This window comes from Microcaecilia unicolor, chromosome 4 (genome assembly GCF_901765095.1).
Source record: "Microcaecilia unicolor chromosome 4, aMicUni1.1, whole genome shotgun sequence".
Classification (NCBI taxonomy): Eukaryota; Metazoa; Chordata; class Amphibia; order Gymnophiona; family Siphonopidae; genus Microcaecilia; species Microcaecilia unicolor.
Window position 1 is genome coordinate 191776025 of NC_044034.1, and position 27729 is coordinate 191803753.

Consider the following 27729-nt stretch of genomic DNA (forward strand, 5'->3'; position numbering starts at 1 on the left):
CCAGATTGGGAGGCCATCCACTGGGAATTTCTGTCCCTAGAAATCCCCCTGCCCCTCCATATCCTCTATCTCTCTGTCCCCTTTCTCTTAAAAATCCTCTTCCCCTCTCACCTTTCTGTTCCTTAGTGTCTATTTGCTTCTTAACTACGTCATTTAAAGTATTCATCATTATTTTAGCCTTATGCTTTTGCCTTTCCTCTTCTCTCCTCACAAACACTTTCTGTGCCTCTGTAAGAAGAGTCTCTATAGATTTCTCATTCCATCCCTCCATCTTCTGCAATTTCTTTTGAATATCGGGCCAGGATTTAGTCACAAAATGTATTTTCAGGAGACCCTGCCCCACAGGATCTTCTGAGGACAGCCCCGAGTTTTGCCTCATTCTCTCCCTTAATTTCTGGAGAAAAGTAGATGGGGTTTAATCCTTTTCCTGATGGACCTCAAAAGCCTTTGCTACATTCTGATTTTTAGGGACCGCTTCTTTTATTCCTGCTATTATCAGGTTTCTAAGATCTGTCATTTTTGCTCAGTCGTTTTCACTATTATTATTCCATCCTGGGTCTACATTAGGGTATTTCTGCTCTGCAGGTATATTTCCCCCTCCCTCTCCTCCTGGGGGACGGTCCCGTTCCCGTATTTTTTTATTTTTTTATTTTTATTATTATTATTATTCAATTTACATTTATGCAATTAACATAAATTCACACAAAGGAAAAAAAATTTACATACACATTATCATATCAAGAAAAATCTTTAACCATTAGTCCTCATAGTGTGGATCCAAGAAAAGGAAATTCAAACAAAACCCGATTAATATAAAAATGAATTACTTCATATAATCAAGCAGACAGAGTAAGGAGTGTCGCTAGCCGGTTAAACACTTTGCACTCAAGGACTGCTGCAGCATTATTCCTTTGATACAATAAATTCTTTTAACTTCTCTGGTTCAAAAAAAATATAATTTACAGAATTCAAAGAAACACAACATCTACAGGGGAATCTTAACTGAAAGGTCCCTCCTATTCGCAACATCCTCTCTTTCAACAACAAAAACTGCTTTCTTTTCCTTTGGGTTTCTCGAGCAAAATCTGGAAAAACCTGAATTTTTGAGCCAAGGAAGGGTGAATTAGTGTGACGGAAATAAAGTTTGAAAATATTATTCCGATCTAGTTGTAGAGCGAAGGTGACCAACAAAATAGTTCTTTCAGTTATAGCCTCAAGTGAAGATTCTAGAAATTCCGTTAAATTTAGTCCAGATTGGGGGTCAGGAGGCAATTCTCTCCCTCCAATTCCTGAAATATACATTGCTTTAGTAATAGGTAGGTATCCCTCTAAAGGGATACCTAATACTTTGGTGAAATACTTTTTAAGCATGTCTATCGCTGGAATAAGAGGGGATTTAGGAAAATTGAAAAAACGTAAGTTATTCCCCCTAATCTGGTTTTCTAAATATTCCAATTTGCGTTGTTGGAGGCTAGTGTCTTTTGTCAACACATTCGTCAAGGAGTTCACCGTTTTTAATTCTTTATCAAAAAACTCTATTTTTATAGATTGTTCTGCAACTTTCATTACCAAATCAGATTGTGATTTCTTTAAGTCCGCAACTTCACCACACAAAATACCTGACATTTGCTGCAGGTTGGAATTCAGTCCTTGTATTGCATCCCATAATGATTCCATTGTAACGGTAGCAGGTTTCTTTATAGTTCCAAAACTTATGGAAGGTTCATCAGGATTTCTTCCAGGCAGCAAAACTGTCTGAGCTGGCAAACTCACTGGTGTTGACGAGGCAGCAGGGTCTCCACACACAGCCGCTGGGGACCGACTTCCAGACTCAGCGTGCTGTTCACTCGCGCCCGTCGTTCCTCTTCCAGGTCTTGGAGGGACCGTTATCGAGGGAGGACTCAAAAAAACTCCCTCAGCGCTCTGGTCTGCTTGCTCTCCCGGACCTCCCGAAGCGAACACTCCAACTCCCGGCGTCCGGAGTCCCGTCTCCTCCAATGTCATCTGCCTCAAGAGAGGGGGTTCAACCTTGCCCGTGGAGTAGGCACTCCAGATTTCCCCTTCCTCTTTCCCATAACGGGTCTGAAGGATCACAATCGAAGCAGTTTTCGACGGGTGGCAGGAGCTCCGTCCCGCGCGTCTGCTCAGGCGGCCATCTTGGATCCCTTTCCGGTTCCCGTATTTTTAAAGCAGCAGTTTTTATGTTTAAACTGTTTTATTGACGATTATCACAATACAAATTAACTTAGAATATTCATATAGCATTGCTTGATATACAAAACAGCATTCTTACAACATATTCAACATCGCCAAACACTTTTCTTCCCCAGTTTTCTCCCCCCTCCCCTCTTAACAATTCCTTGGCAAGTGCTAATATTAGATGTTAAATGACTTTTGTTCCTAATATCATACACTTTAAATACCTCGTTAGGTGAAATAGTGCTTATCACAAAATATCAGAAAACTAAACATCAAAGCTCTAGAGCACTGCCAAGCTTTAGCCATATACATCTCACTCAACCCCTCCAACCCCCCACCCAATACCTACCCCCCTTGCAAGCAGAATTCCACTCTAAACTAAATTTCCTACTCCAGGCTACCCATACTCTCCATTATTCCACTATTTATCAGGCATTAACAAGCAGACTACGTCCCCTTGGGCTGAGAATTTGCAGGTATGGTGTCCAAATCTGTAGAAAACGTACTCTGCGTTTAGGCGATTGTTTTGAATCCCTAGCCTCCCAAGAGGCCAGGAGATGCACCTGATTGCGCCAATGCCAATAAGCTGGCCCTTCCGAAGAGACCCAGTATTGCATAATACATTTCCGAGCTACCAAGCTCAGCTTCCTGCATAACATTATAGCAGGGGCACCTAATGGAGCAAACGCTCTTGGTTGATCCAACAGAAACTGCCTCTCCATTCCTTGAATTCTATTCCCCAATCGAATCAAAAACCCTCTTACCCTCTGCCAGAACATGCGCACCTTGGGGCATTGCCATAATGCATGATATAATGAGCTGGGACCCCCTCCGCACTTAGAACACCCCGAGTTGTCTGGCCCCAACATATGAGCCAGTTGTGCTTTAGACATATACCCCCGAAGGACCACTCTATAACCACACTCCCTCAGCCTCTCATCTGTTACCAACGCCCGGATGCCCTTCAAGGTAGCTGACACATCCCATGTTGCCAGTGAGGTCCCAAGATCTTGTTCCCATTTTTGCTTAAGACCAACATATTGCCTCTGGGACCTACGCCTAGCCAGTGCCCCATACAATGCTGATACAGATTGCTTCTCTGTCTGCAACTCCTCAAAGAAGACCCTTAGCAGTTCCCCCATCCGCCCCCTCAGGGGTGCTTGGCTCAGGGATTTCATATAGTGTCGGACCTGTGCATAGGCAAATCTATTGCCCCAAGCTGATCCCACTTTATCTTGAAGAGCGTCAAATGTTATCATTTCCCCATTTTCCAATAACAGGTGTTCCAATCTTGTGATGCCTAGCCCTTGCCATCTGCCAAATGTCGGGTTGTCTATCCCTGCTTCAAAAACAGGATTACCTACGATTGGGATTTGATCTGTAACGTGTGGTTGGCCCCCCATTTGCCGCATCCACCACTGCCACGCCTCCCGAAGGGGCTGTAGTATTATACTTTTTTTAAATTAGAAGGGAGCCAACTGCGAGGTAAATGGAGCAATGCTAATATATCATATGGAGCAAAATAGGCTTCCTCCAAGCCCATAGGTGTATAATACTGCGTGGTATTCACCACATCTCCTAGGTGACGCAACAAACACGCCTGGTTATATAGGAACACATCCGGGATACCCATTCCCCCCTGTCTCCAGCTCCCTATTAACATGTTTTGGCTAACTTTAGGCTTTTTGCCTGCCCAGCAAAATCGACTAAAAAGACGCATCATCCGTTTCAAATCAGTCCATGATAGGCGCATGGGTAGGGTTTGAAGGACGTACAACCAGCGCGGAAACAGCACCATTTGGACTAAATGTATCCGTCCCATTAATGACAGTGGAAGGCTCATCCAAGAGTCCAATTTAGCTTTAGTATGTTCCAGTAAGATTTTAACATTCAACTGATATAAGTCTGAAGTATTCATTGTGAGTCGGATTCCTAAATATTTAAAAGACTCTCTAGCCCATCTCAATGGAAATTCAGGATCCCAGTCCCTCTGGTTCACCTCTGGCGAAGCCAGAGCTTCTGACTTATCTAGATTGATTCGGAAACCTGAGTAGTCTCCATATTCACGAAAGGTTTCCAATAACGTGCCTGAGGATTCCCTTGGGTTTGTGAGATGTACCAAAATGTCATCCGCAAATGCTGCGATCTTAAACATGTGGGTCCCTAAGCCGACTCCCCGGATCAAAGGGTTTGCCATGATATCTCTAATAAGGGGATCTAAAACTAAAACAAAGAGAAGAGGGGACAAGGGGCACCCCTGCCTTGTGCCTCTCCTGATACAGAAACTTTCCGATTCTATCCCGTTCACTCTCAAGGTGGCACATGGGTTGGCATATAAGGCGTGAATTGCCTCAACAAATCTCCCTGAAAATCCATAATGTTCCAGCGTATCAAAAAGAAACTTCCAGTGAACCTTATCAAAGGCCTTTTCCGCATCGAAGCTGATCAACAACGATGCTACCTTCGCCTGCGAGCTGTGCTCTAGTGATGTCAATATTGCTCTCAAGTTTTTACTCACTGCTCTACCTCCCACAAAACCCACCTGACTTTCATGAATCAACCGAGGGAGCAACCTCGCCAGTCTATTAGCCAAGATTTTTGCCAACAACTTGGTATCATAATTTAATAGGGAGATAGGCCGGTACGATGTCGGCTCCAGAGGGTCCCTCCCCGGCTTCAACAAGACTATTATTTGAGCCTTATTCAAGTCAGGGGGTAACCTTTGTCTCTCTATCAGTTGGTTCAAAAATCTAGTAATTGCGGGTATAACTCCTCCTTCCATCAATTTATAGAATTCTCCTCTTAAACCATCAGGTCCTGGGGCTTTCAATCGCAGGCTGCGGGCTATAACCATACTAACTTCGTCCTCAGTGATTAATTGATTAAGACTGTCCAACTCTTGTATTGTAAGCTTTGGTAAAGCTAAATTTTCTAAGTACATCTGATTTAATAGGCCGTCTTCCTCTGGGGAAGCGTACAGCCCTTGATAAAAGGTCCGAAAAGTTTCACAGATTGCTTTGTCTGATGTGTGGAGCCCTCCCCCGCTTTGCCTCAGTGCCAGAATGTTCTTAGTCCCTCCCCGGGGGGTAATTATTTTTGACATCAACTTGCCTGTTTTATTAACATGTTTATAAAGCATATATCGATAGTAAAGCTGTGACTTGTGTGCCCTCTCTTGCAAAAGTTCATTTAAGGCGGTTTGAAGCTCTAACACTTGTTGTTTATCACCTATCGCATGTGTCTCCCCATATCTCTTCCTTGTCTTACAAAGTTGGTTACTTAAACGCAAGATCTTTCTGTCTCGTGCCTTCCTCACAAAGTGTGTGTGACTTATAACTTCGCCTCTAAGAACCGCCTTAGCCGCTTCCCAAAACAAAACTGGATCCTCTATATGCTCTTGATTATGAGTGCTGTATTCCGCCCAGCTAGCTTGTAATCGGCCTTTAAGCACTGGATCTGAGCTAAACTCCAGGGGAAATTGCCATTTATGTTCCTGTTGGGTCGTACCGCTTGGTATCCATTCTATCTTAACCCAGGCATGGTCTGACACCATGTACGGTCCTATCTCTGCTGTTGTCACTTCCCCAAACATCTGGCGCGATGTCAGAATATAGTCGATTCTCGACTGAATTGAGTGGGCCCGTGACAGGTGTGTGTAGTCTTTCTCACCTGGGTGCAGCACCCGCCACACATCAACCAGGCCCAACATCTGGCTCAATTGTAAGAGGCCTCTATTATTATAACATGAAGAGGCCGTCTCCGGAGCTGATCTGTCCAGAGAGGGGTCCCAAGCTGCATTAAAATCGCCCCCCATCACTATAGCTGCGTGCGGTTGCCTGAGCAGAAAATTAATCAAAGTTTGATAAAACTTCCGATCATATCTATTTGGAGCATAAACATTACAGATTAGCAGTTTCTGTCGCCCAACTACCACTTCCAATATAACATAGCGGCCTTCAGTATCAATCAGAAGTGGGTTAATTACAGAGGCTATGCCTTTTCTAATTAGTATCGCTACTCCTCCCTTTTTGCCTTGTGCATTTGCTGCTATACAATCCCCAACCCACCAGGTTCAATCTGGTTCAGATGCGTCTCCTGTAAAAGTGCTATGTCTGCTTTCTGCCTATTTAATTGTTGTAAAATCTTAGAGCGTTTTACTGGCGAATTAACTCCGCCTACATTCCATGTTATTATTCTTACTATTCTTGGATTTGTAAGTGTGTGACTATATCCATAGATGTCCACTTTTGTAATCGAGGGGGACATCCCAGCCTCTGCCCCCCCCCCTAACTTGCACCTCCACTTTATCAGCATCACTGTTATGTTCTGCCCACGCTTCCATCAGAGCCCGTCTCCCATTGCCAAACCGCCTTTCATTGGCAGCTCGGGGAGACAGAGCCCCCCAGAAGCCTTCATTGCTTTCCTTTACATCCTTTCTATTTGATACTTGTACCCTGCTTGCATCCCTCCTCCCTCCCCCCACCCCCCCCCCCCCCGCCCCTCCCCCACCCCCCAAATCCTGTATCCCTTATTCTCAGGTCCACCAATTAGGACCACGACTTCCTTACGTCTCTCCCTCCCCCCTCCGCATTAAACAGTGTTACATTAAACATAACTTTCATTGTCAAGCTGATCAGACACTTACAGGGTCTCACCCCTTTTACCAGGGGTTCGAACCGTTTCACCCATTGGCCATGTCTTCCATAAAGTGTCTTATTCAACAGCAAGAAAACTCAAAGGAAAAGTCTAACTCACAAACCATAAAACCTTAACCTTCCAACTGCAGCCGTCTTGCAAAGCCTTTCTGCTACTATAAGTGGTCCATCTTTGTACTTGGCTGGGAGTTTGCTGTATTGTCATATATTGACCAGTCAGGTCTCCTCTGACCCCTCCTTATAACATTACTCAATGCTCTCAAAGTGTTCGCTCCTCTATGCTGTTCAACTTGCATCTGAAGATGTTGTTCCCAGCTGCTGTAGAAATTCTTTAGCCGCCCCTGCCGTCTCATATGTCTTGGTGATGCCGTTATGCGTGACCCGCAGTTTGGCAGGGTATTGTAGTGCAAATCTTATTTTCTTTTGGAATAGCGTTGAGCAAACCTCCGAAAACTGTCGCCTTCGTGCTGCTACCCCTGCTGAATAATCTTGGAAGCATCTTACTGGGATTCCATCATACTCCAATGTCTTTCCGGTTCTAAGCAGCTTCATCACCTCTTGTTTTTGCGCATAATTCAAAAATTGTAGAATTACCACTCTTGGTTTATTGGTACCAGTCATTTTCATCCCTATGCGGTGAGCCCGTTCTATCTGTATTGGCCCCGAGGCTTCTGGGAATTGTAGTTCGCTAGTAAACCAGCATGCCAAAAAAACCTCCAAGCCCCGTTCGGGTATCGTTTCTGGCAGGCCCACCACTCGGATATTATTTCTCCTGGACCTATTTTCCAGGTCCTCAATCTTTTCCTCCATCGCCTGCAGCTTTTTTTGAGTTATATCCTGTACTGTCTCCACCTCCGTTACTCTGTCCTCAATTTCACTCACACGTGCTTGAAAGCCTGCACAGTCTCGAGAGAGATCCGTGAGCTGTTCTTTTACCTTTTCCAGGTTAGTATTTATGGGGGAGAGCCGGCGATCCAACATATCCTCTAACACTGAGGACATTTCCGAAGTTGTTTCGGCGATCCAGGCCGATGACACTGTCGGGCCCGGCGGGCTTGCGGGCGGCGCCATCTTGTCTTCTGCTCCTCTACCACGGAGCTTATCTTTATGTAGATTTTTAGCTGCCATCACGCCGCCAATAAATTTAAAATGTTCGTTGCCGGCCACTCCAGCATTTCAGGCTGCGGCGAAATTTAATTTTAAATCGCGGTTTGTGAGCTGGTCGTGCGGAGGGGGGATTGAAGCCGGAGAGATCTTTTTTCTTCAACCCCTCGCGGTCATGACGTCACCGGAAGTCAAAAGCAGCAGTTTTTATCATAGCTCTTTCTTCTCCTGTAAAGAGGATTCTAATATGGAAATCAGCTCTGCCCATGTATATATACATTTGGTCCCAAGAATTGATCAAACTGCTCTGCTAGACCTGCCGGATCATTTAATGGGGGCTTCATTTCCTTTTTAAAATTCCTCACTTCCCCACTGGTGAGAGGGTTACTTACATACCCTACAGTATTTCCCATGGGCACCTCCCTTAAGGGGAGCATTTCCTCCGTTTCCTTTTTAATGCTTAATTTCTGGGAAAGCGGAAAAAAACTGTCTATGTCTTTTTTTAGCTGATCTACTTCATTCATCTGGGTTTTACATGGAGCTTTACTAGCCTCAGGCTGCTCTATTTCTGCTAATTGTTCTGCAGCAAGCTCTCCCACCTGAACTGGAACATTGGGTGCAATATGCTGCTCCATAGGGTTGAGGTAAGATTTCTAAGGGGTCCCACTCATAGGCGGTCGGTGGCCCAACTGTTTGGGGAGGCTAAAGGGGGTGGGGTTAGGGGCAGGCCAAGGCGGGGTAGGGGCGGGGTTATGGCAGTCAGGGTAGGGTTAGGGGCGGGCTGGGGTGGGGCTTACATCCATAATTGTCTGACAACAGACAGAAAAAAATAAGTAAAAATAAAAGTTACAATTAACAACTTTTATTAAATGTAACATAACATAGTAACATAGTAGATGATGGCAGAGAAAGACCTGTACGGTCCATCCAGTCTAGATATTACATATGTATCATATGTCAAAAAAGTGGCTGCTCAAAGCATATACTAACCAATGTGTATACTATTCAAAAATGTTATCAATTATTAAATACTTCATCATCACAAACAATATAGGAAAAAAACTCAAAAGCATTAGGGGCTTGCTTGGCTTATATAGCCCAGGCATTTAGTTATGTTTAAACAAAAAGATCTGCATGAAACAAAAATAACAAAATATTTATTTCTTTTTACTTCTTTTGTTTTAAAACCTGTATAGTCAGTCAGCACAGCAGCACCTTACTTCTGTCGCCTGAAATCCAAATGGTGCAAATTTCTAGAAGGAAGTGGGAGGGAACATCAGACTGTCTCAGTCTCTTTCTTCTTCTTCTTGCCTCCTACGTGCCCCTCCCGCGCATTCCCGCCTATGCGGTACAGAAGTACTACAGCACGGGACGGGAGCGAGCCGAGCGCTCAAAGAAGGCTGACTGACTGGCAGTGGCTGCTGCGTGAGCTGAAGGCGAGCCCAGCTGAGGGCGAAGAAAGAAGAAGCAGTAAGCACTGCAGGCACACAGCCAGGACCGGCGCGCCGCTGAGAGCCCGAGCAGGTGGAACTCAACTGCCTGGGGCATGGGGCTGGGCGGGCTGAATTTGGGATGGCGTGTCCATGTCGGCTCGGCGTCGTGGTCGCGCGCGTCAGCGTCGCTTCGAAAAAGTTTTGATGATTATCGTACGGCTGGGCCGAGTGGCGAGCCCCGCGGGCGGAACTGAGGGCTGATGCGGGCGGCGTGTCGTGTTGGCGTCGTCGTGGTTGGTCCGACCGTGAACTGTCAATCATAATTCGACGGTCCTCTGGCTGGGGAGGCTTAGCCTCCCCAAGCCTCTTATACCAGGCGCCTATGGTCCCACTTACGGGAAGATACATTTAACTCCTCTTCCTTCTTCCCTTCCCTTTTTACCTTAAGTGGCATTAATTCTTCTACCTTCCCCACCCAACATGAAGCATATTCTGACTCCTCTTAGAGGGTGGTTCTTTGCTGTTCACATATAAATTAAGAGCCTGACATATCCAACTTTCCTCTGCTCCAAATTTGGGCCAGAAGCTGGAGGCAAAATACTCTGCTTTGGCCATTCAAAACAGCAATAGTGAATCATTTTCTTCCTGTCCTTATTTCTTGTACAAGGTTCATTTTTCCAGTATCTTAACATCCCGCCCCAATGGAGGGACATCTGAGGGCAAGGAACCCACTTTCCCTTTTCCTTTATTCCTGGCTAGCCTATTTCCCATTGTGAATAACCAGAAGTCTTCTCACTTCACACACTTCTGTTCTCACAATCCTGGTCACAATCCTGGCCATCAAGGTAATACTTGTCAATTTTTTCTTACCTTGGCTCTGTGCACAGAATTTTCTTGGCCGATTGATCAATGTACCTGCAAATCTTTATCTTGAATCACCAATTCCAATGTCTCAGGATCATTCATCAGTCAGGACCTCAATCCCTCGCCACAATCCTAGGGACTATTGAAATCAATAAGGCGCGTCTTTCCGTGGTCAGCAGCCAGCCACCAATATCTCTGATGACTTTATTCTGGACTGGAGCCCCCCACAATTGTTATAAATAGCCCCAAGATAACATCAGAACTTATACAAAAAGAACTTACAAAAGCAAATTTGGTGAAACAAGTCTTAATTAATTTATTATTTCAAAATACACTCTTGCAAGAATGGGTGTCTCTGAAAGCAAGCAGGTACACCCTTTCTTAATTTTTACAGTTTATATATTCTTTCTTTCTGGTTACATTAGGTGTCTGCCCCTAAGTTTCTCATTGGATATTGATCACATTTACCCCCTATTACATCAGTCCTGGCTATCATAAGACAGTCCCTTCTGAAAATTTTCCTCGATTTACATTTTCTTATCTTCAAATGTTTATGTGAGAACTCTGCATTAGAAGTTTCATACATGGTATGCTTCACCTTCCCCCAACTCCCCTTTTCTCTTGTTCCCTTTGTACATAGTTTCACAGTTTCATGGTCTCGTGCCTGGCCCAACCTCCATTTCAGCTTTAAGGCCTGTCCTTGAAACCCACATATATATTTCTCAACAGTTTGGGCTTATTTCTTCCCCCTCCTGTCTCAGCAGTTCTTATCAATTTGCACACATCTCTTTAAACTAACACAGTTTCTTTGTTAGTAATTTAGAAAGATATAATGTGGTGATCTCTGTTAGAAAGGGCCTACACAAATATGGTTATACCCTTACCTCTAAAGAGTTCCTTTCTACCAGGGCATAAGCTATATATTCTATCTTTGTAATTATGTTAAGTGAAAAAGCAATATATTTACACATTTTCACAACTGTCATTGAATATCTGGGCATAACTGGATAGGAGGCAGCCACCAGAAGGGCCACAGAGAAGGGGGAAAGATTCCCCTGGGCCCGGTCTCCAAGAGGTGCCTGGCACCGGCAGCCCAGGTGAGATCCAGCATCTTTCCCTCCCTTCCAACCCCCCGTCCTCTACTTGCCTGGAGTCATTGAATGGCAGAGAGCAGCGATTGAGAGAGACTGCTGTGCCAGCCATGGGTCCTTCTTCTTGCCGCATACTGCCTATGCAGAAACAAGAAGTTACTTCACAGAAGGCGGGACTTGACAGGAAGAAGGATCTGTGGTCAGTCTCTATTGATCCCTGATGCTTTTCATTCAATGTCTCCAGGCAAGTAGAGGACTGGGGAAGGTGGCACTGGGGGCAAGGTGGGAGGGCATGGTGGTGGCAGGCCCCTTAACATTGATTTCCCCGGGTCCAGCTTTGTCTCTTGGCAACCCTGGCCACCATACTTATGCAGGTTCCAGCTGATGTTTAGCTGAGCATCTACATAAGACACTTATGCAGGTCCTGGTGGAATATATCAGCCAGGACCAGCAAAAGAGTATCTGGTCAGGTCCTCCTCCTTCTCAATTCTGATTCCCCTCCCTCCTTCCCCCCCCCCCCCCCCCCGAGCATTGGGCCCCCCCCCCCATTTCAATTCCCCCTCCCTTCCATGAACATAGCTCCTCCCAACTAGGATCCCCTTCATCCTCTTAGGCCTCCCATGTCCCCTTTAAAATCCCTGGGTGTCCAGGGAACAAAGGGCAGGAGCGATCCCCTTCTTCATCAAAATGACTTCAGCAACCTCTAGTGGATGGTGTAGGAGTGCATAGTGTTGATATTCAGTGGCACTCCATTGGATTCCGATCTATCTGAGAATTTCATATAAAGCGCATTATTCAGCTACACCATCCTATCTTGCGAACGTAACTATTCCATACACACCATCGCAAACTTTACATTCACTTACTGACAATAGGTTGGTAATTCCACCTCCCTTGAGAGCCAGGTGGGACTCAACCCAAGCCTCAGCCTTTTTCTTTCTATCACCATCACTGTGGAACTCCTTCCCAAAATTAATCAGGGTGGAAGAATCATTTACGCTCTTTCGTAAGACTTTGAAAATGTATTTCTTTGAAAAAGCTTTTGAAATTTAGTGCTGCCTATCTAGAGAATTACTCAGGAGGGAAAGAAAATATAACTATTGACCAGGGAATATATATTACCAAAGGAAAAAGAATTGACTGATGTGATGTGTATGATTGATACAATTAATTGTTTTGTCTTCTTTGGTATGGAAGTTTTTGTTAGTGCTGTCCTATCATAAAATGGATTTCTTTTAGAATATTATTGTATGTTATTTGTATTTTGAAGATGTAAACCGTTCTGATTTGCTATGCAAAAAGTGACGGTATAGTCACGATAAACAATTATGTGCTGCTGAATATCAGTGGATAGCTTGGAACAGGCGATTTCACAAGGCAGGAGTCTCTCCTACCTAGTTAAATTGCTTTGAATATTGAGCTCTCAAATGTATTTATTTATGCAACTTCTGGCAATTATTACATGGTGTTAACTGCTCAGCATTATCTATTGTGTTAACAATAACAAGCAGCAACAACTTCCATGTTAACTGTAAAGAGCAGTTCTTTTCCATTGCATGCCCCAAAAAGGCATTTCTGCATTAGCTTGTTTATGTGGCCATTTGTATGTACTAACAGTTAATAAACTGCATTAACTTAACCATGGTAATTCTCACACTGAACAGTTAATGCAACTTAGTAAATACTACTACTTAACATTTCTAGAGCCCCTTAGTGGTCCCTTTTACCAAGCTGCAGGAAAAAGGGCCCAGCACTAATGGTGGGAGCCATTTTTCCCACATGCAAGGACCCTTTTTACCACAGCAGGTAAAAATCCCCCAGACAAACATGGCCATGCAGTAAAAGAACTCTTACAGTGTGGCCATGCAGCGGGGAGCCCTTACCGCCACCCACTGAGGTGGCAATAAGGGCTCCCGTGGTAACCTGACAGTAACCGCACAGCGCTCGGTGATGGCTGATTACTGCTTAGTTACCACCATGCAAGCCATTCTCGGGGGTTTCTTTTTCCACCTGAAATGGCGCAAGCCTGGGTGGAACTACTTCTGGCGGCTGGGTGAGCCAGTGGTAGTCCCGATTTAGCATTCAGTAAGCCCGCTTTGGGCTTACCAACATTTTGTAAAAGACCATAGGCCCGATATTCAAATTGTGGGATGCAGCCCGCATAAGTGCAGGGATTGGCACTAACCCTGGATATTCAGTGTCGGGCCATTTCCGGTGACCAGCATTGAATACACGTTTTCTTTTTTTTTTTTTTGGCCAGCTCAAACTTAACCGGCTAAGTGAATATTTAACACTGGCTGGTTAAGTTTATAGTGGCCAAGATAGGACTGCTATTTAGGCAGTCTGATTTGGCCACTAAACTTAACTGGTCAGCACTGAATATTGCTGGTTATTATGTGATATAGACAGTTAGGAGAGATAACCAGTTATCTCATGCTGAATATTAGTGGTTAGGCACCAAATGCTATTTAACTGATCAGTGGCCATTTCTGGTTGGTTAAGTAGCACTGAATATTGGCATGTAATAATTTTTTTTCCCATTGGCTATTCTCTAGTGGCTCTGGTAAGTAATAATTTGTTCTACAGAATATACTGCTAAGGAGGGTGTAACTTATTTCTGAAAAGATTCTTTTACAGTTATATCACTCACGAACGTTGGTAGATATTAATCATTATAAACTAACAGTGAACCTTTTCTTAAGTCTGGTGTTTCATGATATCTGTTGCTTTGAACAGAGTCCTTCCAGTTTAATAGACAAAGCTCAAAATATTCATATATGGCAAGCTGGATTTTTCACCTTTATTCACTTCCCTAATGAATATATAACCATTTTATGGGACCAAAGAACAACTATCCACGTGCAAGTTGGACCTCAATGGCAGGTAAGGAGCAATGAGAAACAAGTGATATGATAAAGAAGATAGTAATTTTATTAATTTAAGATGAAATCTAGTATAAGGAATAAAGTTGTCTTTTTTAATGAAAATTACTCCATTGTAAAATCACTGTGCAAACAGAGAATATGATGGTAAAGAAGGACCATAAGGTCATCTTTTGCTCTTATGTAGTCAGACCTATATGAGTTCTGAGAATATGAATGACTTTGGCTCAATGAATAATGTAACGGAGACATCAGGAAACCAGAAATTTAAGCTACCAAAAAATATTGATTAACAAGAAAACTAAAATCACACCTACCTTCTTTTCTAGGGTTTACTGAGTGGACTATGTGGAAATTTTGACTTAAAAACAATAAATGAAATGAGGACACCAGAGAATTTTGAGCTAACAAACTCACAAGAGTTTGGAAACAGCTGGGCTGCTGTAGAGGTAAACGCAAAGTTTTAGAAAAAGAGAAGTGATAAGAGATTTTATGTACATAGCATAGAAAACTGCTGTTTGCCAGCCTTAGAACCAAATATTTAGGATTAATGCATAAATATATTCAAAATGCAAAACCATTAAAATACGAACACTATAAAATACATAAAATGTAGAAAATATAAATAAAAAAACATACACAGAGGAATGAAGTTATCCAGACAAACAATATCAAATCTTACTTCAGGATTATTATGTTCAGTTTTATTACTAGCTAGACTTATTGTTCATGTTCTATCACCAAACAATATCTAAAAAGCAGGGAGGAAAAAGCCTCAGATAGTGTAGGACATTTTAATTCAATCTTTTGAATGAACCTGCTGCATCGATCATTGGCATAAACATCTCTCCCAATATCAATTGAAACCACTTATTTTGTACTTTTACTGAATCTTTTTACAATGTTATAAATTTTTTAATTTTTCAAAATTTAATTTCTCAAAAACAGCTACTTACCTCTGATGTAGCGTGTCATGGGGGGCGAATGATATATCTGCCATGACATACTACATCTGAGCTAAGTAGCTTTTCAATTTTGAAAAATTAAAAAATTTATAAAATTGTAAAAAGATTCAGTAAAAGTAAAACTAAGTGGTTTCAATTGATATCGGGAGAGGTTTTTTATGCCAGTGATTGATGCAGCAGGTTCATTGAAAAGATTGAATTAAAATGTCCTGCATTATCTGAGGCTTTTTCCTCCCTGTTTTTTAAATATTGTTTGGTGATAGAACATGAACAATAAATCTGGCTAGTAATAAAGTTGGACATGGTAACTCTGAAGTGAGATTTGATATTGTTTGTCTGGAAAATATAAATCAATATATACGTTCCCTCATATATGAAATCCCTCATATAGCTCTGTCTGAAGGGAAAGAACATACCATTCCTGCTTTTACTTTCAATGTATGCTCAGACTTGTAGCTCCAGTTTCTAAAAAACAAAATTACATGTCCAGACATGTAGTGGGTGATTGATCATAATTGCCTGAGCCTCTCTCTATAGACTTGGATGCATATAATATTCTAATAATCATTCTTTATATCTGGGTTTTCCATCAGCTTGAATTACATAGTCCTCTCTTTCACAGTGTGTTGATAGCTCTGACATACGGAATCCTTGCACTATGAATCCTCTTCGAGAGCCTTTTGCCAAAAAGGAGTGTGGGATACTGTTAAGTGACCTGTTTGAAGCCTGCCATCCTGTAGTGAGTAAACCTGACAATTAGAAAATTAATGTTTCCCTATAAATGAAGAGTTGTTGTGTTGTTTTAAATTTGAATGAAGCTTCACTTGGCAAAATAAGAAAGGAGAAAACAAAGAAAATAAGGTAGGGGACAGAAAACCAGAGATTAAGGCTTAGGTGAACTGGTCATCTGCCTAGAACCCAAGAGTTTAGGAGGGGCTCTCATAGATGTGCAATTCAGTACTCCACTAATCCCATTGTCCTCCAGTGGGCAGGAAAAGTTCCCAATAAGTGCTTCATACCTGCTGCCTCCTTCACTGCTGTTTTCCCCTAGCAATTAAAGCTGCCTATCCCCATTTGTGGGACTTCTAAAATGTATTTATTTATTTTACAATAAGGGGCCCAATGTGTTTGCTCATAAAAGGGTTAATCAGAAGAGGAAAGTAAGAAAATGTGGCATTGTGTTTACAAGTTGTTCAGTTTTGATTTTTGCTGTTCGCATATTTCTATTTGCAGTTTGTAAGCATTAAAAATACCTGAACTGTAGTTCTCAGTACTAAAATATAAGAATAAGTATACTGTTATATCCAGGGGTGTGCTGGTAAATTTTTAACAATGGGCTCTTTCTCCAGGTGTAGCCAGCCCTGCAATTTGGGGGGGGGGGGGGCAGGGTTGGACTGTTGGGGGGGGGGGGCAATGCATGCTTCTCTCCTCCCTCTCGTGCGGGCACGCTAGGCATACCTTTGCTGGCAGGGATGACAAGCTCCACCAGCCAATAAATGGACTGCCACCACTCCCCACTGCTTTTTTGAACAGCAAGCTGGGACTTCTCTCACATGTACGAGAAGTTCCAGCCTGCTGCTCAGTGCTGGAAACAAGGAGCAGGGAGCAGAGCAGTCTATTTACTTGGCTGATGGGACTCGGCATCTCCACCAGCAAAGTAAATGAGAATTCAGGAGGGTTTGGGAGCTAGCCATGGGGGGCTACTTTAATAATCGGCTCCCAAAATTCTTAATAAACGGCTCTTGTGAGCCCGTGAGAGCCCACTCCAGCACAGCATTGGTTATATCTCTATAATATAATATTCAAGCAAATGCATGACAAATACTATGGGGCCGATAAAATAAAGGCTCCTTTCTGCATAAACTCCACTCTGCTGGCCTCACAGTGCCGCTGAATATCTCCTCTGACTTTCAAGGCACTGTACAGTTAATGCTGCAGTGGTCCATAGCAGGGGTGTAGCCAGACCTCAGTGGGAGGGGGGCCCAGAGCCCGAGGTGGGGGGGCACTGTTTAGCCACCTCCCCCCCACCGCAACCGCAAACCTACCACCACCACTTTGGACCTCCGTCGCCGCCGCTGTTGCCCCCCGCTGCTGTCGCATCAGGTACCTTGTTTGCTGGCAGGGGTCCCCAATCCCCGCCAGCCGAAGAGTCTTCTTCAGCGCCAGTCGAAGCCGGCGCCTTCGTTGTGGGATCATTTGTTTCTGACGCTTTACATCCTGCATGGGGCTACATGCACGGTGCAGGACGTAAGGCGTCAGAAACAGATGATCCCACAACGAAGGCACCAGAGTCGACCGGCGCTGAAGAAAACTCTTTGGCTGGCGGGGATTGGGGACCCCTGCCAGCAAACAAGGTACCTAATGCGGCGGCAGGTGGGGGGTGGGCGGAGATGGCGGGGGGGGGGGTCCAATGTAGAGGGGGCCAGGGCGTAATCTGTGGGGGTCCATGCCCCCGTGGCCCCACATAGCTACGCCCCTGGTCCATAAACAGAGTTGGGGAGGAGCTAGCAGTTATGTGGCTATAGCTAACCAGGCAAATAGGACCACACAAAAGGCATTGAATATCATCTGGCACCTACATAACTTATGGATTAGCAGCTAACCCTGATATTCAGTTTTGGTGCCCAGACATGGCCCCAGCTTTGAATATCCAGGTGAGATTCAGCCCGCGGTAGTCAGTCCTTTAAAACCGCTCACCACCTTGGCCTATCAGTTACTTGACATTAATATTCTAATATTCATTCACTTCACATTTGAACCCTGTGAAAGCTGTTAAATGGAAATTGGAAGGTCTCTATCAGGTTCACCCCCTTCTATTTGTTGCCACCTATGTTAATAGATTTTGTATAAATATTTATGGGACCCTTTTACAAAGCGGCGGTAAGCCCAACATGGGCTTACCGCTCGCTAAAAAGGAAGTACCGCCGGGTTTCCACCCTAGCATGCACCATTTCCAGAGCTACAAAAATATTTTTATTTTTGTAGCACCAGTGTGTACCTGGCAGTAATTGGGCAGTGCCGCATGCTACCCGGTTACCATCGGGGTACATGGGAGCCTTAGCACCAACTGAAGGGCTCCTACCTGAAATGGGTGCATGGCAAGTGCTTCACTTGCCGCATGTTCATTCTTTATTAAAAAAGCCTGCCTTTTACCTGCCAGCGCAGGCCCCCTTTTGCCGCAGCTTCGTAAAAGGACCCCTATCTTTTTTTGGCTGAAAATTTTAACAATTTGGGACACGTGGAGGGGCATAATCGAATGGGGCGCCCAGGTTTTCCTGAGGCTGTCCTCACAGGATGTCCCCACAAAGGGGCGTGGAAACCCATATTATCGAAACAAGATGGGTGGCTGTCTTTTGTTTCGATAATACGGTCGGAGACGCCCAAATCTCAACATTTAGGTCGAACTTAGAGATGGTCGACATAAATGTTGAGATGGTCGACCTTAGAGATGGTCGTCCCCGGTTTTCGGCGATAATGGAAACCAAGGACGCCCATCTCAAAAATGACCAAATCCAAGTCATTTGGTCATGGGAGGAGACAGCATTCATGCCAGGACATCAACCAAGCACCCTAGGGGGCACTGCAGTGGACTAACTGATGCACTAACTGAACAGAAAAAGGCATGCATGAAGGAAATCACATGCAAATGAGCTGCTCACTGTTAGCTCATTTGCACACGATTCCTTCCTGAGGAGGGGAAGCCGGTGCAGAGCAGCCAAGCATTATGCGTGGCTGCTCTGCACAATACAAATCCAAGTGAAAACGTGAAGGACGTCCTTCGCTATGCCTCCGTCCCTGCAATGGCAGTTGAGGACATCCAAAATGTGGATGTTTCTGTGAGAAGGATGTCCATGCCTTTGCTATGCCTCTGACACCCCTTTATTTATTTGGATTTGGACCACAAGTAGCCGCAGTGGGATTTGAACCAGCCACCTCTGGATTGTAAGACCACACTCTTCCACTCCACTCCCTTGAAATTTGGCCGTCCCTGTTGGGGGCAGTTGAAGACATCCACGCCTTTGTTATGCCTCCACTGACACACACATACCTACCCCCCAGGGACCTGCATACTGCCCCCCCCCCCCCCCACAGGGACAGCCAAATTTCAAGGGACTAGAGTGTAGTGGCGGAATGGCCTGGTGGTTAGAGTACTGGTCTTGCAATCCAGAGGTGGCCAGTTCAAATCCCACTGCTGCTACTTGTGATTCAAAATCCAACTAAATAAAAGGGGTTTCAGAGGCATAGCAAAGGCATGGACATCCTTCTCACAGAAACATCCACATTTTGGACGTCCTCAACTGCAGGGACGGAGGCATAGCGAAGGATGTCCTTCACCCATTCTCTAAAAAAAAAAGACAAAGTTTTTAAAGTTGTTTTTTTTGGGGGTGGGAGGTGGTTAGTGACCACTGGGGGAATTAGGGAGGTCATCCCCGATTCCCTCCGGTGGTCATCTGGTCATTTAGAGCACATTTTTGTGGATTGGTCGTAAAAAAAAAGGACCAAGTAAAGTCGGCCAAGTGTTCGTCAGAGATGCCCTTCTTTTTTCCATTATCGCTTGAGGAAGCCCATCTGTTAGGCACGCTCGCCTTCACTACGCTTCTGACATGCCCCCGGGAACTTTGGTCATCCTCTTGACGGGAAGCAGTTGGGGACGCCCAAAATTGGCTTTCGATTATGCTGATTTGGGCAACCCTGAAAGAAGGACGCCCATCTCCCTCTTTACTTGTCTACCAAACTTGCATATGCCCGTGATTTTCATATACCCATCTGACTATCCCTGATGGTTTCCTTTTGAAATATGTGAAAGGAAAATAACATTTCTTTTATTTTTATTTTAAAATTGAGATGCTGGGCAGTACTGTAGACTGAATGGGTCAATGTACAAATTTTGTCACATCTTATTTGTTGTTTTAATGAACTGATGTATGACTTAGGAGTGCAACTGAAGTAGAGAGCTGCATGGGAATGGGGATCATGGGAATCCCGTTCTGTGGATAAATCTCTCTTGTCTGTCCACTTCTCCTCTACTGCTAATTCCAGACTCCGTTCCTTTTATCTTGCTGCACCTCACGCCTGGAATAGACTTCCCGAGCTTGTACATCTAGCCCCGTCTTTGGCCGTTTTCAAATCCAGGCTAAAAGCCCACCTCTTTAACGCTGCTTTTTGACTCCTAACCACTACTCACTTGCCCTGTATCCTTTATCCCAACCTCTTTAATTCCCTTACCTCTTAGTTGTTCTGTCTGTTTGTCTGTCCTATTTAGATTGTGAGCTCTTTGAGCAGGGACTGTCTTTTCATGTATGGTGTACAGCGCTGCGTATGCCTTGCAGCGCTATAGAAGTGATAAGTAGTAGTAGTAGAACCTACGGGATTCCCGCGGGGATGTAAGAAGTTGGCATGGATTCCTGCAAGATGGTAGCAGTTGCCACTGGATTCTTGTGGGAGTGTAATCAAAACCTCCGTCAATGCCACAATGAGACTTGGAATGCACTGACAGAGGAAAGGGAAGGGAAAGGGAAATTGGACTTGATATACCACTTTCTGTGGTATTGTTACGTCTGTGTTCACCTCGCCCTCTGGTGGCCAGAACCGGTAGCTGCTGTGGACCGTCACCCGTTCCAGATTTCAGCCTAGTCCGGTCCGGATCTTCCAGAGCCTGCACAGCACCCGTAGCTGCCTAGTGATTGCAGCAGCTGAGTTCCAACTGCTTCTGGGCTTATCAGCCATCTTGGAACATTTCTGCTTTGCCTTTGCATTGCGTCTAAGGTACCTGGCTTGTTGGTGCTGTGCTGTATTTCTGCCTAGTCTGATTTCCTGATTCTGGCTTTGACTCTGCTTGTCTACTGGACTATTCTTCTGCCTGCCGCCTGCCTAGACCCGGATTGTTATTGGACTTTTCTTCTGCCTGCTGCCTGCCTAGACCCGGATTGTTACTGGACTATTCTTGCTGTCCGCCTAAGAGACCTTGCCTGGATTTGCCGGTATGTTTGTTCTGCCTTGCATCTGGTGTGGGGTGGTTTTGCCTGCCACTGCTGCCCCTCAGCAGTGGCCCAAGGGCTCACTTACCTAGGTTCCAGCTTTGTAAACGTGTCAGGTATTTTACAACTACATTCAAAGCGGTTTACATTTGGGTGGGATACCGGTGCCGGAAATGGTATTTGAAGCTGATGAGTCAGAGAAACTTAATGAATTCTCTGTAAACCTGGAGGATGTAATGGGGCAATTCTACAAACTGAAGAGTAGCAAATCTCCTGGACCGGATGGTATTCATCCCAGAGTACTGATAGAACTGAAAAATGAGCTTGCGGAGCTATTGTTAGAAATATGTAATTTATCCTTAAATCGAGCGTGATACCAGAAGATTGGAGGGTGGCCAATGTAACGCCGATTTTTTAAAAAAGGTTCCAGAGGAGATCTGTGAAATTATAGACCAGTGAGTCTAACGTCGGTGCCGGGCAAAATGGTACAGACTATTACTAAGAACAAAATTACAGAGCATATTCAAAACCATGGATTAATGAGACAAAGTCAACATGGATTAGTGAAGGAAAATCTTGCCTCACCAATCTACTACATTTCTTTGAAGGGGTGAACAAACATGTGGATAAAGTTGATATTGTGTATCTGGAGTTTCAAGAAGGCGTTTGACAAAGTGCCTCATGAAAGACTCCAGAGGAAATTGGAGAGTCATGGGATAGGAGGTAGTGTTTTATTGTGGATTAAAAACTGGTTAAAAGATAGAAAACAGAGAGTAGGGTTAATGGTCAGTATTCTCAATGGAGAAGGGTAGTTAGTGGGGTGCCCCAGGGCTCTGTGCTGGGACCGCTGCTTTTTAACATATTTATAAATGACCTAGAGATGGGAGTAACTAGTGAAGTAATTAAATTTGCTGATGACACAAAGTTATTCAAAGTCGTTAAATCGCGGGGAGGATTGTGAAAAATTACAAGCGGACCTTACGAGACTGGGGACTGGGCGTCTAAATGGCAGATGACGTTTAATGTGAGCAAGTGCAAAGTGATGCATGTGGGAAAGAGGAACCCGAATTATAGCTATGTCATGCAAGGTTCCATGTTAGGAGTCATGGACCAAGAAAGGGATCTAGGTGTCATCGTTGATGATACGTTGAAACCTTCTGCTCAGTGTGCTGCTGCGGCTAAGAAAGCAAATAGAATGTTAGGTATAATTAGGAAAGGAATGGAAAACAAAAATGAGGATGTTATAATGCCTTTGTATCGCTCCATGGTGCGACCGCACCACGGATATTGTGTTCAATTCTGGTCGCCGCATCTCAAAAAAGATATAGTGGAATTAGAAAAGGTGCAGAGAAGGACGACGAAAATGATAAAGAGGATGGGATGACTTCCCTAGGAGGAAAGGCTAAAGAGGCTAGGGCTCTTCAGCTTGGAGAAAGGCGGCTGAGGGGAGCTATGATAGAGGTCTATAAAATAATGAGTGGAGTTGAACGGGTAGATGTGAAGCGTCTGTTCATGCTTTCCAAAAATACTAGGACTAGGGGGCATGCGATGAAGCTACAAGGTAGTAAATTTAAAACGAATCGGAGAAAATGTTTCTTCACTGAACGTGTAATTAAACTCTGGAATTTGTTGCCAGAGAATGTGGTAAAGGTGGTTAGCTTAGCGGAGTTTAAAAAAGGTTTGGATGGCTTCCTAAAGGAAAAGTCCATAGACCATTATTAAATGGACTTGGGGACAATCCACTATTTCTGGGATAAGCAGTATAAAATGTTTTGTACATTTTTGGGATCTTGCCGGGTATCTGTGACCTGGATTGGCCACTGTTGGAAACAGGATGCTGGGCTTGATGGACCTTGGTCTTTCCCAGTATGACAATACTTATGTACTTATATACAGGTACAGTGCTCTCCATTTAAGTGCACGTCGGATAAGAGCATGCTCGTGATTTACTGCATGCCGTACTTGGGTCCCGTTTTTGGCACCTTCAATTTCTATGGGGACAAACTTCGTTTTAGCGCACCAATGATAAGTGCAAGCTTCGCTTATATGCTGGTTCAAGACCGCTCCTCTGCAGAAAGACTCTGCATAAGCGCGTGCATGGAATATGGAAGCCGATTGGCACGTGACAACCTAGATTTCAAATTACCACCTCGTTAACTGCCCCAGGCAGATAAGGGGAAAGAATGTTGTTGGAGCATGCACCGGGTCATCATCCTCGCGGCGGCGGCAGAACTGTAAGACTTTAACACTGGCTGAACGAATAGAAGTTCTTAAAAAATTAGAAAACAAAGAAAGTCAAGCATCTATTCCTAAAGAATATGGTGTCAATCCCAGTCAAATTTGATGTGTCTTGAAGCAGAAAGACCAACTTCTGGAAGACTGGCAAAACAATACAAATCCACAACAGAAACGAAAACGTGCGGGAAAAGCTGAGGAGGTAGAATATGCTCTTCTTCGGTGGTTTTCTTGAGTCAGGAGCAGACAGTTTTCCTGTCAGTGGTCCACTGCTTATGGAGAAAGCTAACCAGGTAGCAGAAAGTCTTGGACTTCAAAGCCACTGTTGGTGGTTGGAAAGATGGAAGGAAAGGAACAGCATAAAATTCAAGAAACAGCATGGTGAGAAACAGGACGCTGATGACTTTGTTGCTGAAAATTGGGTTGTTTCAGTTCTTCCTACCATCTTGAATGAGTTTGCACCTCATGACATTTTCAATGCTAACGAAAATGGTCTCTACTGGCAAGCGATTCCTGATGGAACCTTGCATTCAAACATGCCAAAAACTACTGGAAGTAAAACATCGAAGGACCGACTGAAAATCCTTTGCTGCAATATGGATGGGAGTGAGAAGTTGGAACCCCTCGTCATTGGAAAGAGCAAACAGCCCCGTTGCTTCAAGAAAGTTAAGTGACTTCTTGGTGTCATACGAGGCTAACGCAAATTCTGGATGCGGGGAAATTTGGAAGCAGTGGCTAAAGAAGTAGACACTAGAATGCGGGTTTAAAAAGCGTCAGATTTTGCTGCTTTCTGATAACTGTGCTGCACACAGGGATGATGTCAGACTGTCTAACGTCAAGGTGGTCTTTCTCCCACCACACACTACCTCTCTGATCCAACCTCTGGATCAGGGCATAATAGCAATTTCAAACAACATTATTTGGCTCATGTGCTACGCCATCTGATGAGCATTATGGATGACCAGACTGGGAAGGATAAAACATTCTGTTGAACTGGCTCGTAATCTATCACTGTTGGATTCCCTACATATGCAGAAAGAAGCCTGGAATCATCAACCATTGTGAACTGCTACAAGCGTGCAGCTTTGTTAAGGATGTGGAGAGGGATGAAGCAGGTGCAGCTGTTGCAAATGCGTCAGATGAAGAGGTTATTGACATCCCAGCCGGTTTTACTGAAGAGGAGTTCCATCGCTACATAGCTGTTGATTACGATCTACAAACAGCTGAAGACAGCACTGATGTTGAGATATGCTCCTACATGCAGGCAACAACGGCTAATGATGGAATAGATGAAGAAATGAGCAGCGAGGCACATGCTGATGAAATTCAACAACCTTCTCCTGTCACTTTTGCAAGAGCGCTGGAGAGTCTCAACACCGTGCGGGCCTATCTGGAGGCCACTGGATGTCACAGTTTTTACCGTCTGGCAGACATAGTCTATGGAACTCACAGACCCGAGAGTGTACAGAGGACTATAACTGATTACTTCAAGTCAGCCTATTGTCAGTTAACTGAGACTATATACTGTATGTATAATAATAAACAGTACTGTACATATGTTTATCAGATGTCAAGCTTCTTTGGGTCACAACGGTTAAGTGCACGCTCTGGTTAACTGTATGCATTTCTTTGGTTCCAGACCCTTGCACTTAAGCAGATTGCACTGTACTTATTTTGTACCTGGGACAACGGAGGGTTAAGTGACTTTCCACAGTCATAAGGAGCTGCAGTGGGAATCAAACCCAGTTCCCCAGGATCAAAGTCAACTGTACTAACCACTAAGCTACTCCTCGACTCCACAGAGGCAACTGGAACACCAGACTGAGGCTTGGAACACTCATTGGTTGAATACTGCCCAAAGATGCACAGGAGGCTGTTGGGGTTGGGATGAAATGGAGGGCTGTGAGAGAGTAAAGTAATAGTGTTGACTCTTGCAGGTACGGGTTGGGGATGGACAAGATTAATTGTGGGGATGGGTGGGGATGGAATGGATCTTAGCAGGTATGAGTGGGTATGGTTTAGATTCCAGTGGGGACGGATGGGGATGGGTATATTTTCTGTCCCATGCAACTCTCTAAACCGAAGTAGCATCCCTATATCCTGCAAACTGGGGATAGGGAAGGAAAAGAAGCCAATGGCATGATATACAGTGGTCAGCCAAAAAAGCAGCATTGCAGGGAAATGTCTATACAGATAATTTTGCTATCTGGCAAAAGAACCTTATTTCAGTACTTGCCTTGTAGATGGGACAGAATGAGAGAGAAGAGATAAACATTGAAATAAAGGCTTTGCATGCTGGCTACCTGCTGAGAGATGAAGAGAATAATGAGGAAAGTCTGATGTGAGAATATAACAGACCAAATGAATGATGATAGCATAGGAGGGAATTCAGTAAATGGGGTCCAGAGTTATTCTGCAAAGGGTGCTCTGTGCGGAATGACATTTATAAAAAATTAGCTTAGCATGCAAGGATCATCACTATCTGACCCCTCATCAAAGAATTGTATGATGTGAAACCCGCCAGTGAGCCTTCTCAGGAGTAGCCCCCCACACTCTGGAATTACTCCCAGAGGGGCTACATATAACTCGAGCCTACCTCTACTTCAGGAAGCAGGTAAAACCTGGCTATTCTCCCAAGTCTTTAATACATAAGGCGACTGACTATACACCCTCTAGCTTGCTACACACACTGCAACTTAGATAAGCTCCTTATATTTTGATTAACCATACAAAGAACTTGCCTTCAGTTTAGTCACCCATCTATTTATCCCAACTGACTCTGTACCACCTATCGTGTCCTATCTATATATCTGCATTTGGCCTCTCGACTATATGGTAAGCCATACTGTAGAAATGCATTAGTATCATAGCAATGCTATTTGACTGTTTTAGTTGTGTGCTTATTAGATATTCCATCACTATTATGCTTGCATTGTATTATATCTCTGTTATTTGAGTTCAGTGCTGTTAAATGTATATATTTTGTTCATGTTTTATGGCAGTCTTATTATTAGGTTTCAATTTGCTGTTTTCAAGTTTCCTTTTTCATTGTATTTATATTTATATTTGGTCATTTTATTAATATTGTTATGCTGTTAACAAAATTGTAAGTTTGATGTTAAACTGTACCTGCTGTACACCACCTTGGGTGAATCTCTTCATAAAGGCAGTTAATAAATCCCAATAAATAAGTACAATTTCAGCTTTTAACTTTGGGTGCGAGCACTTATGCCTGATGTAAATGCTGGTGCCCAATTTATGACAGTTAGGCAGGCAAATGACAGTATTCTATAACATTGCACAAAAGTTCTGGAAATGCCCCTGACCTGCCTATGCCCTTTCCATGGCCAGATCCCCTTATAGAATAGGGCATAGGGCAGATGCATGCATAACTACAAATGAGTGCCAATTAACACCAATTATTGAGTGTTAGCGCTTGATTAGCTCATCAGCTTACACATGGATCTGCGATCTGTGCCAGATTTGCATACCCAACTTTGGGTGACCTATACAGAAACTGGCAGATAATGAATATGATGTGCTAACCTTTGTATCGTTAACATTTAGAGAAAGATGCTTTAAATATTAACTGTCACCATATCTCATGTAAACAGAAATCACAATTTTGTCTCAGTAACTTGCATACTTTTTTTTTTTTTTAGGTTGATGTTACCTGGTTCTATTCAAACTGTCTGGCAGACACATGTGGCTGTAATCGAGGGTGGTGACTGTGAATGCTTCTGCACTAGTGTGTCTGCATATGCCTCATCAGTGCTGTCAGCATGGAATTACCATTGACTGGAGATCCCCAGAGTATGCTGTAAGTATTCTGTGCAATCAAGAGAAAGGAGTATAACATTTATATGATGTTTGCTTTGGCTAGTGTATACCGACGATAATTAAGTTTTATCAGTGTGTGTGCAAGATGACATTCAAGTCAATAAAAAGGGCTGTGGAGCAGGAGATCCTGGTGTGTAGGGGTTAATTAAATGGAGCTGTGTTGGTGAAGTAGATAAGTCATGCTGCTACAGAGTGATGTTGGAGGTAGCCTTGGGAACAGTCACTCCTCCGCCCACAGTCTAGTGCAGGGGTTCTCAACCCACTCTTCAGGACACACTTACCAGTACTGTTTTCAAGATATGCACAATGAATATGCAAGAGATAGATTTGCGTACAGTGGAGGACAGTGTTTGCAAATCTTATCTTATGCATATTCATTGTGGATATCTTGAAAACCTGAACTGGCTGGGTGTGTCCCAAGGACTGGGTGAGGACCTCTGGTCTAGTGAATGATCACTAAAATCACCTGGGCATGCCATCTGG

At 44.0% G+C, this 27729-nt stretch overlaps 1 protein-coding gene across 1 annotated transcript in view; it reads left to right on the forward strand.

Annotated features, from left to right (window-relative positions):
* Positions 1 to 27729, forward strand: part of OTOG (otogelin) — a 706015-nt gene that overhangs the window by 317344 nt on the left and 360942 nt on the right. The window contains 6 exon segments of the mRNA XM_030202446.1: positions 14083 to 14229; positions 14558 to 14677; positions 15816 to 15932; positions 27069 to 27122; positions 27124 to 27171; positions 27173 to 27230. Of these exon segments, the coding sequence (XP_030058306.1) occupies positions 14083 to 14229; positions 14558 to 14677; positions 15816 to 15932; positions 27069 to 27122; positions 27124 to 27171; positions 27173 to 27230 (544 nt within the window).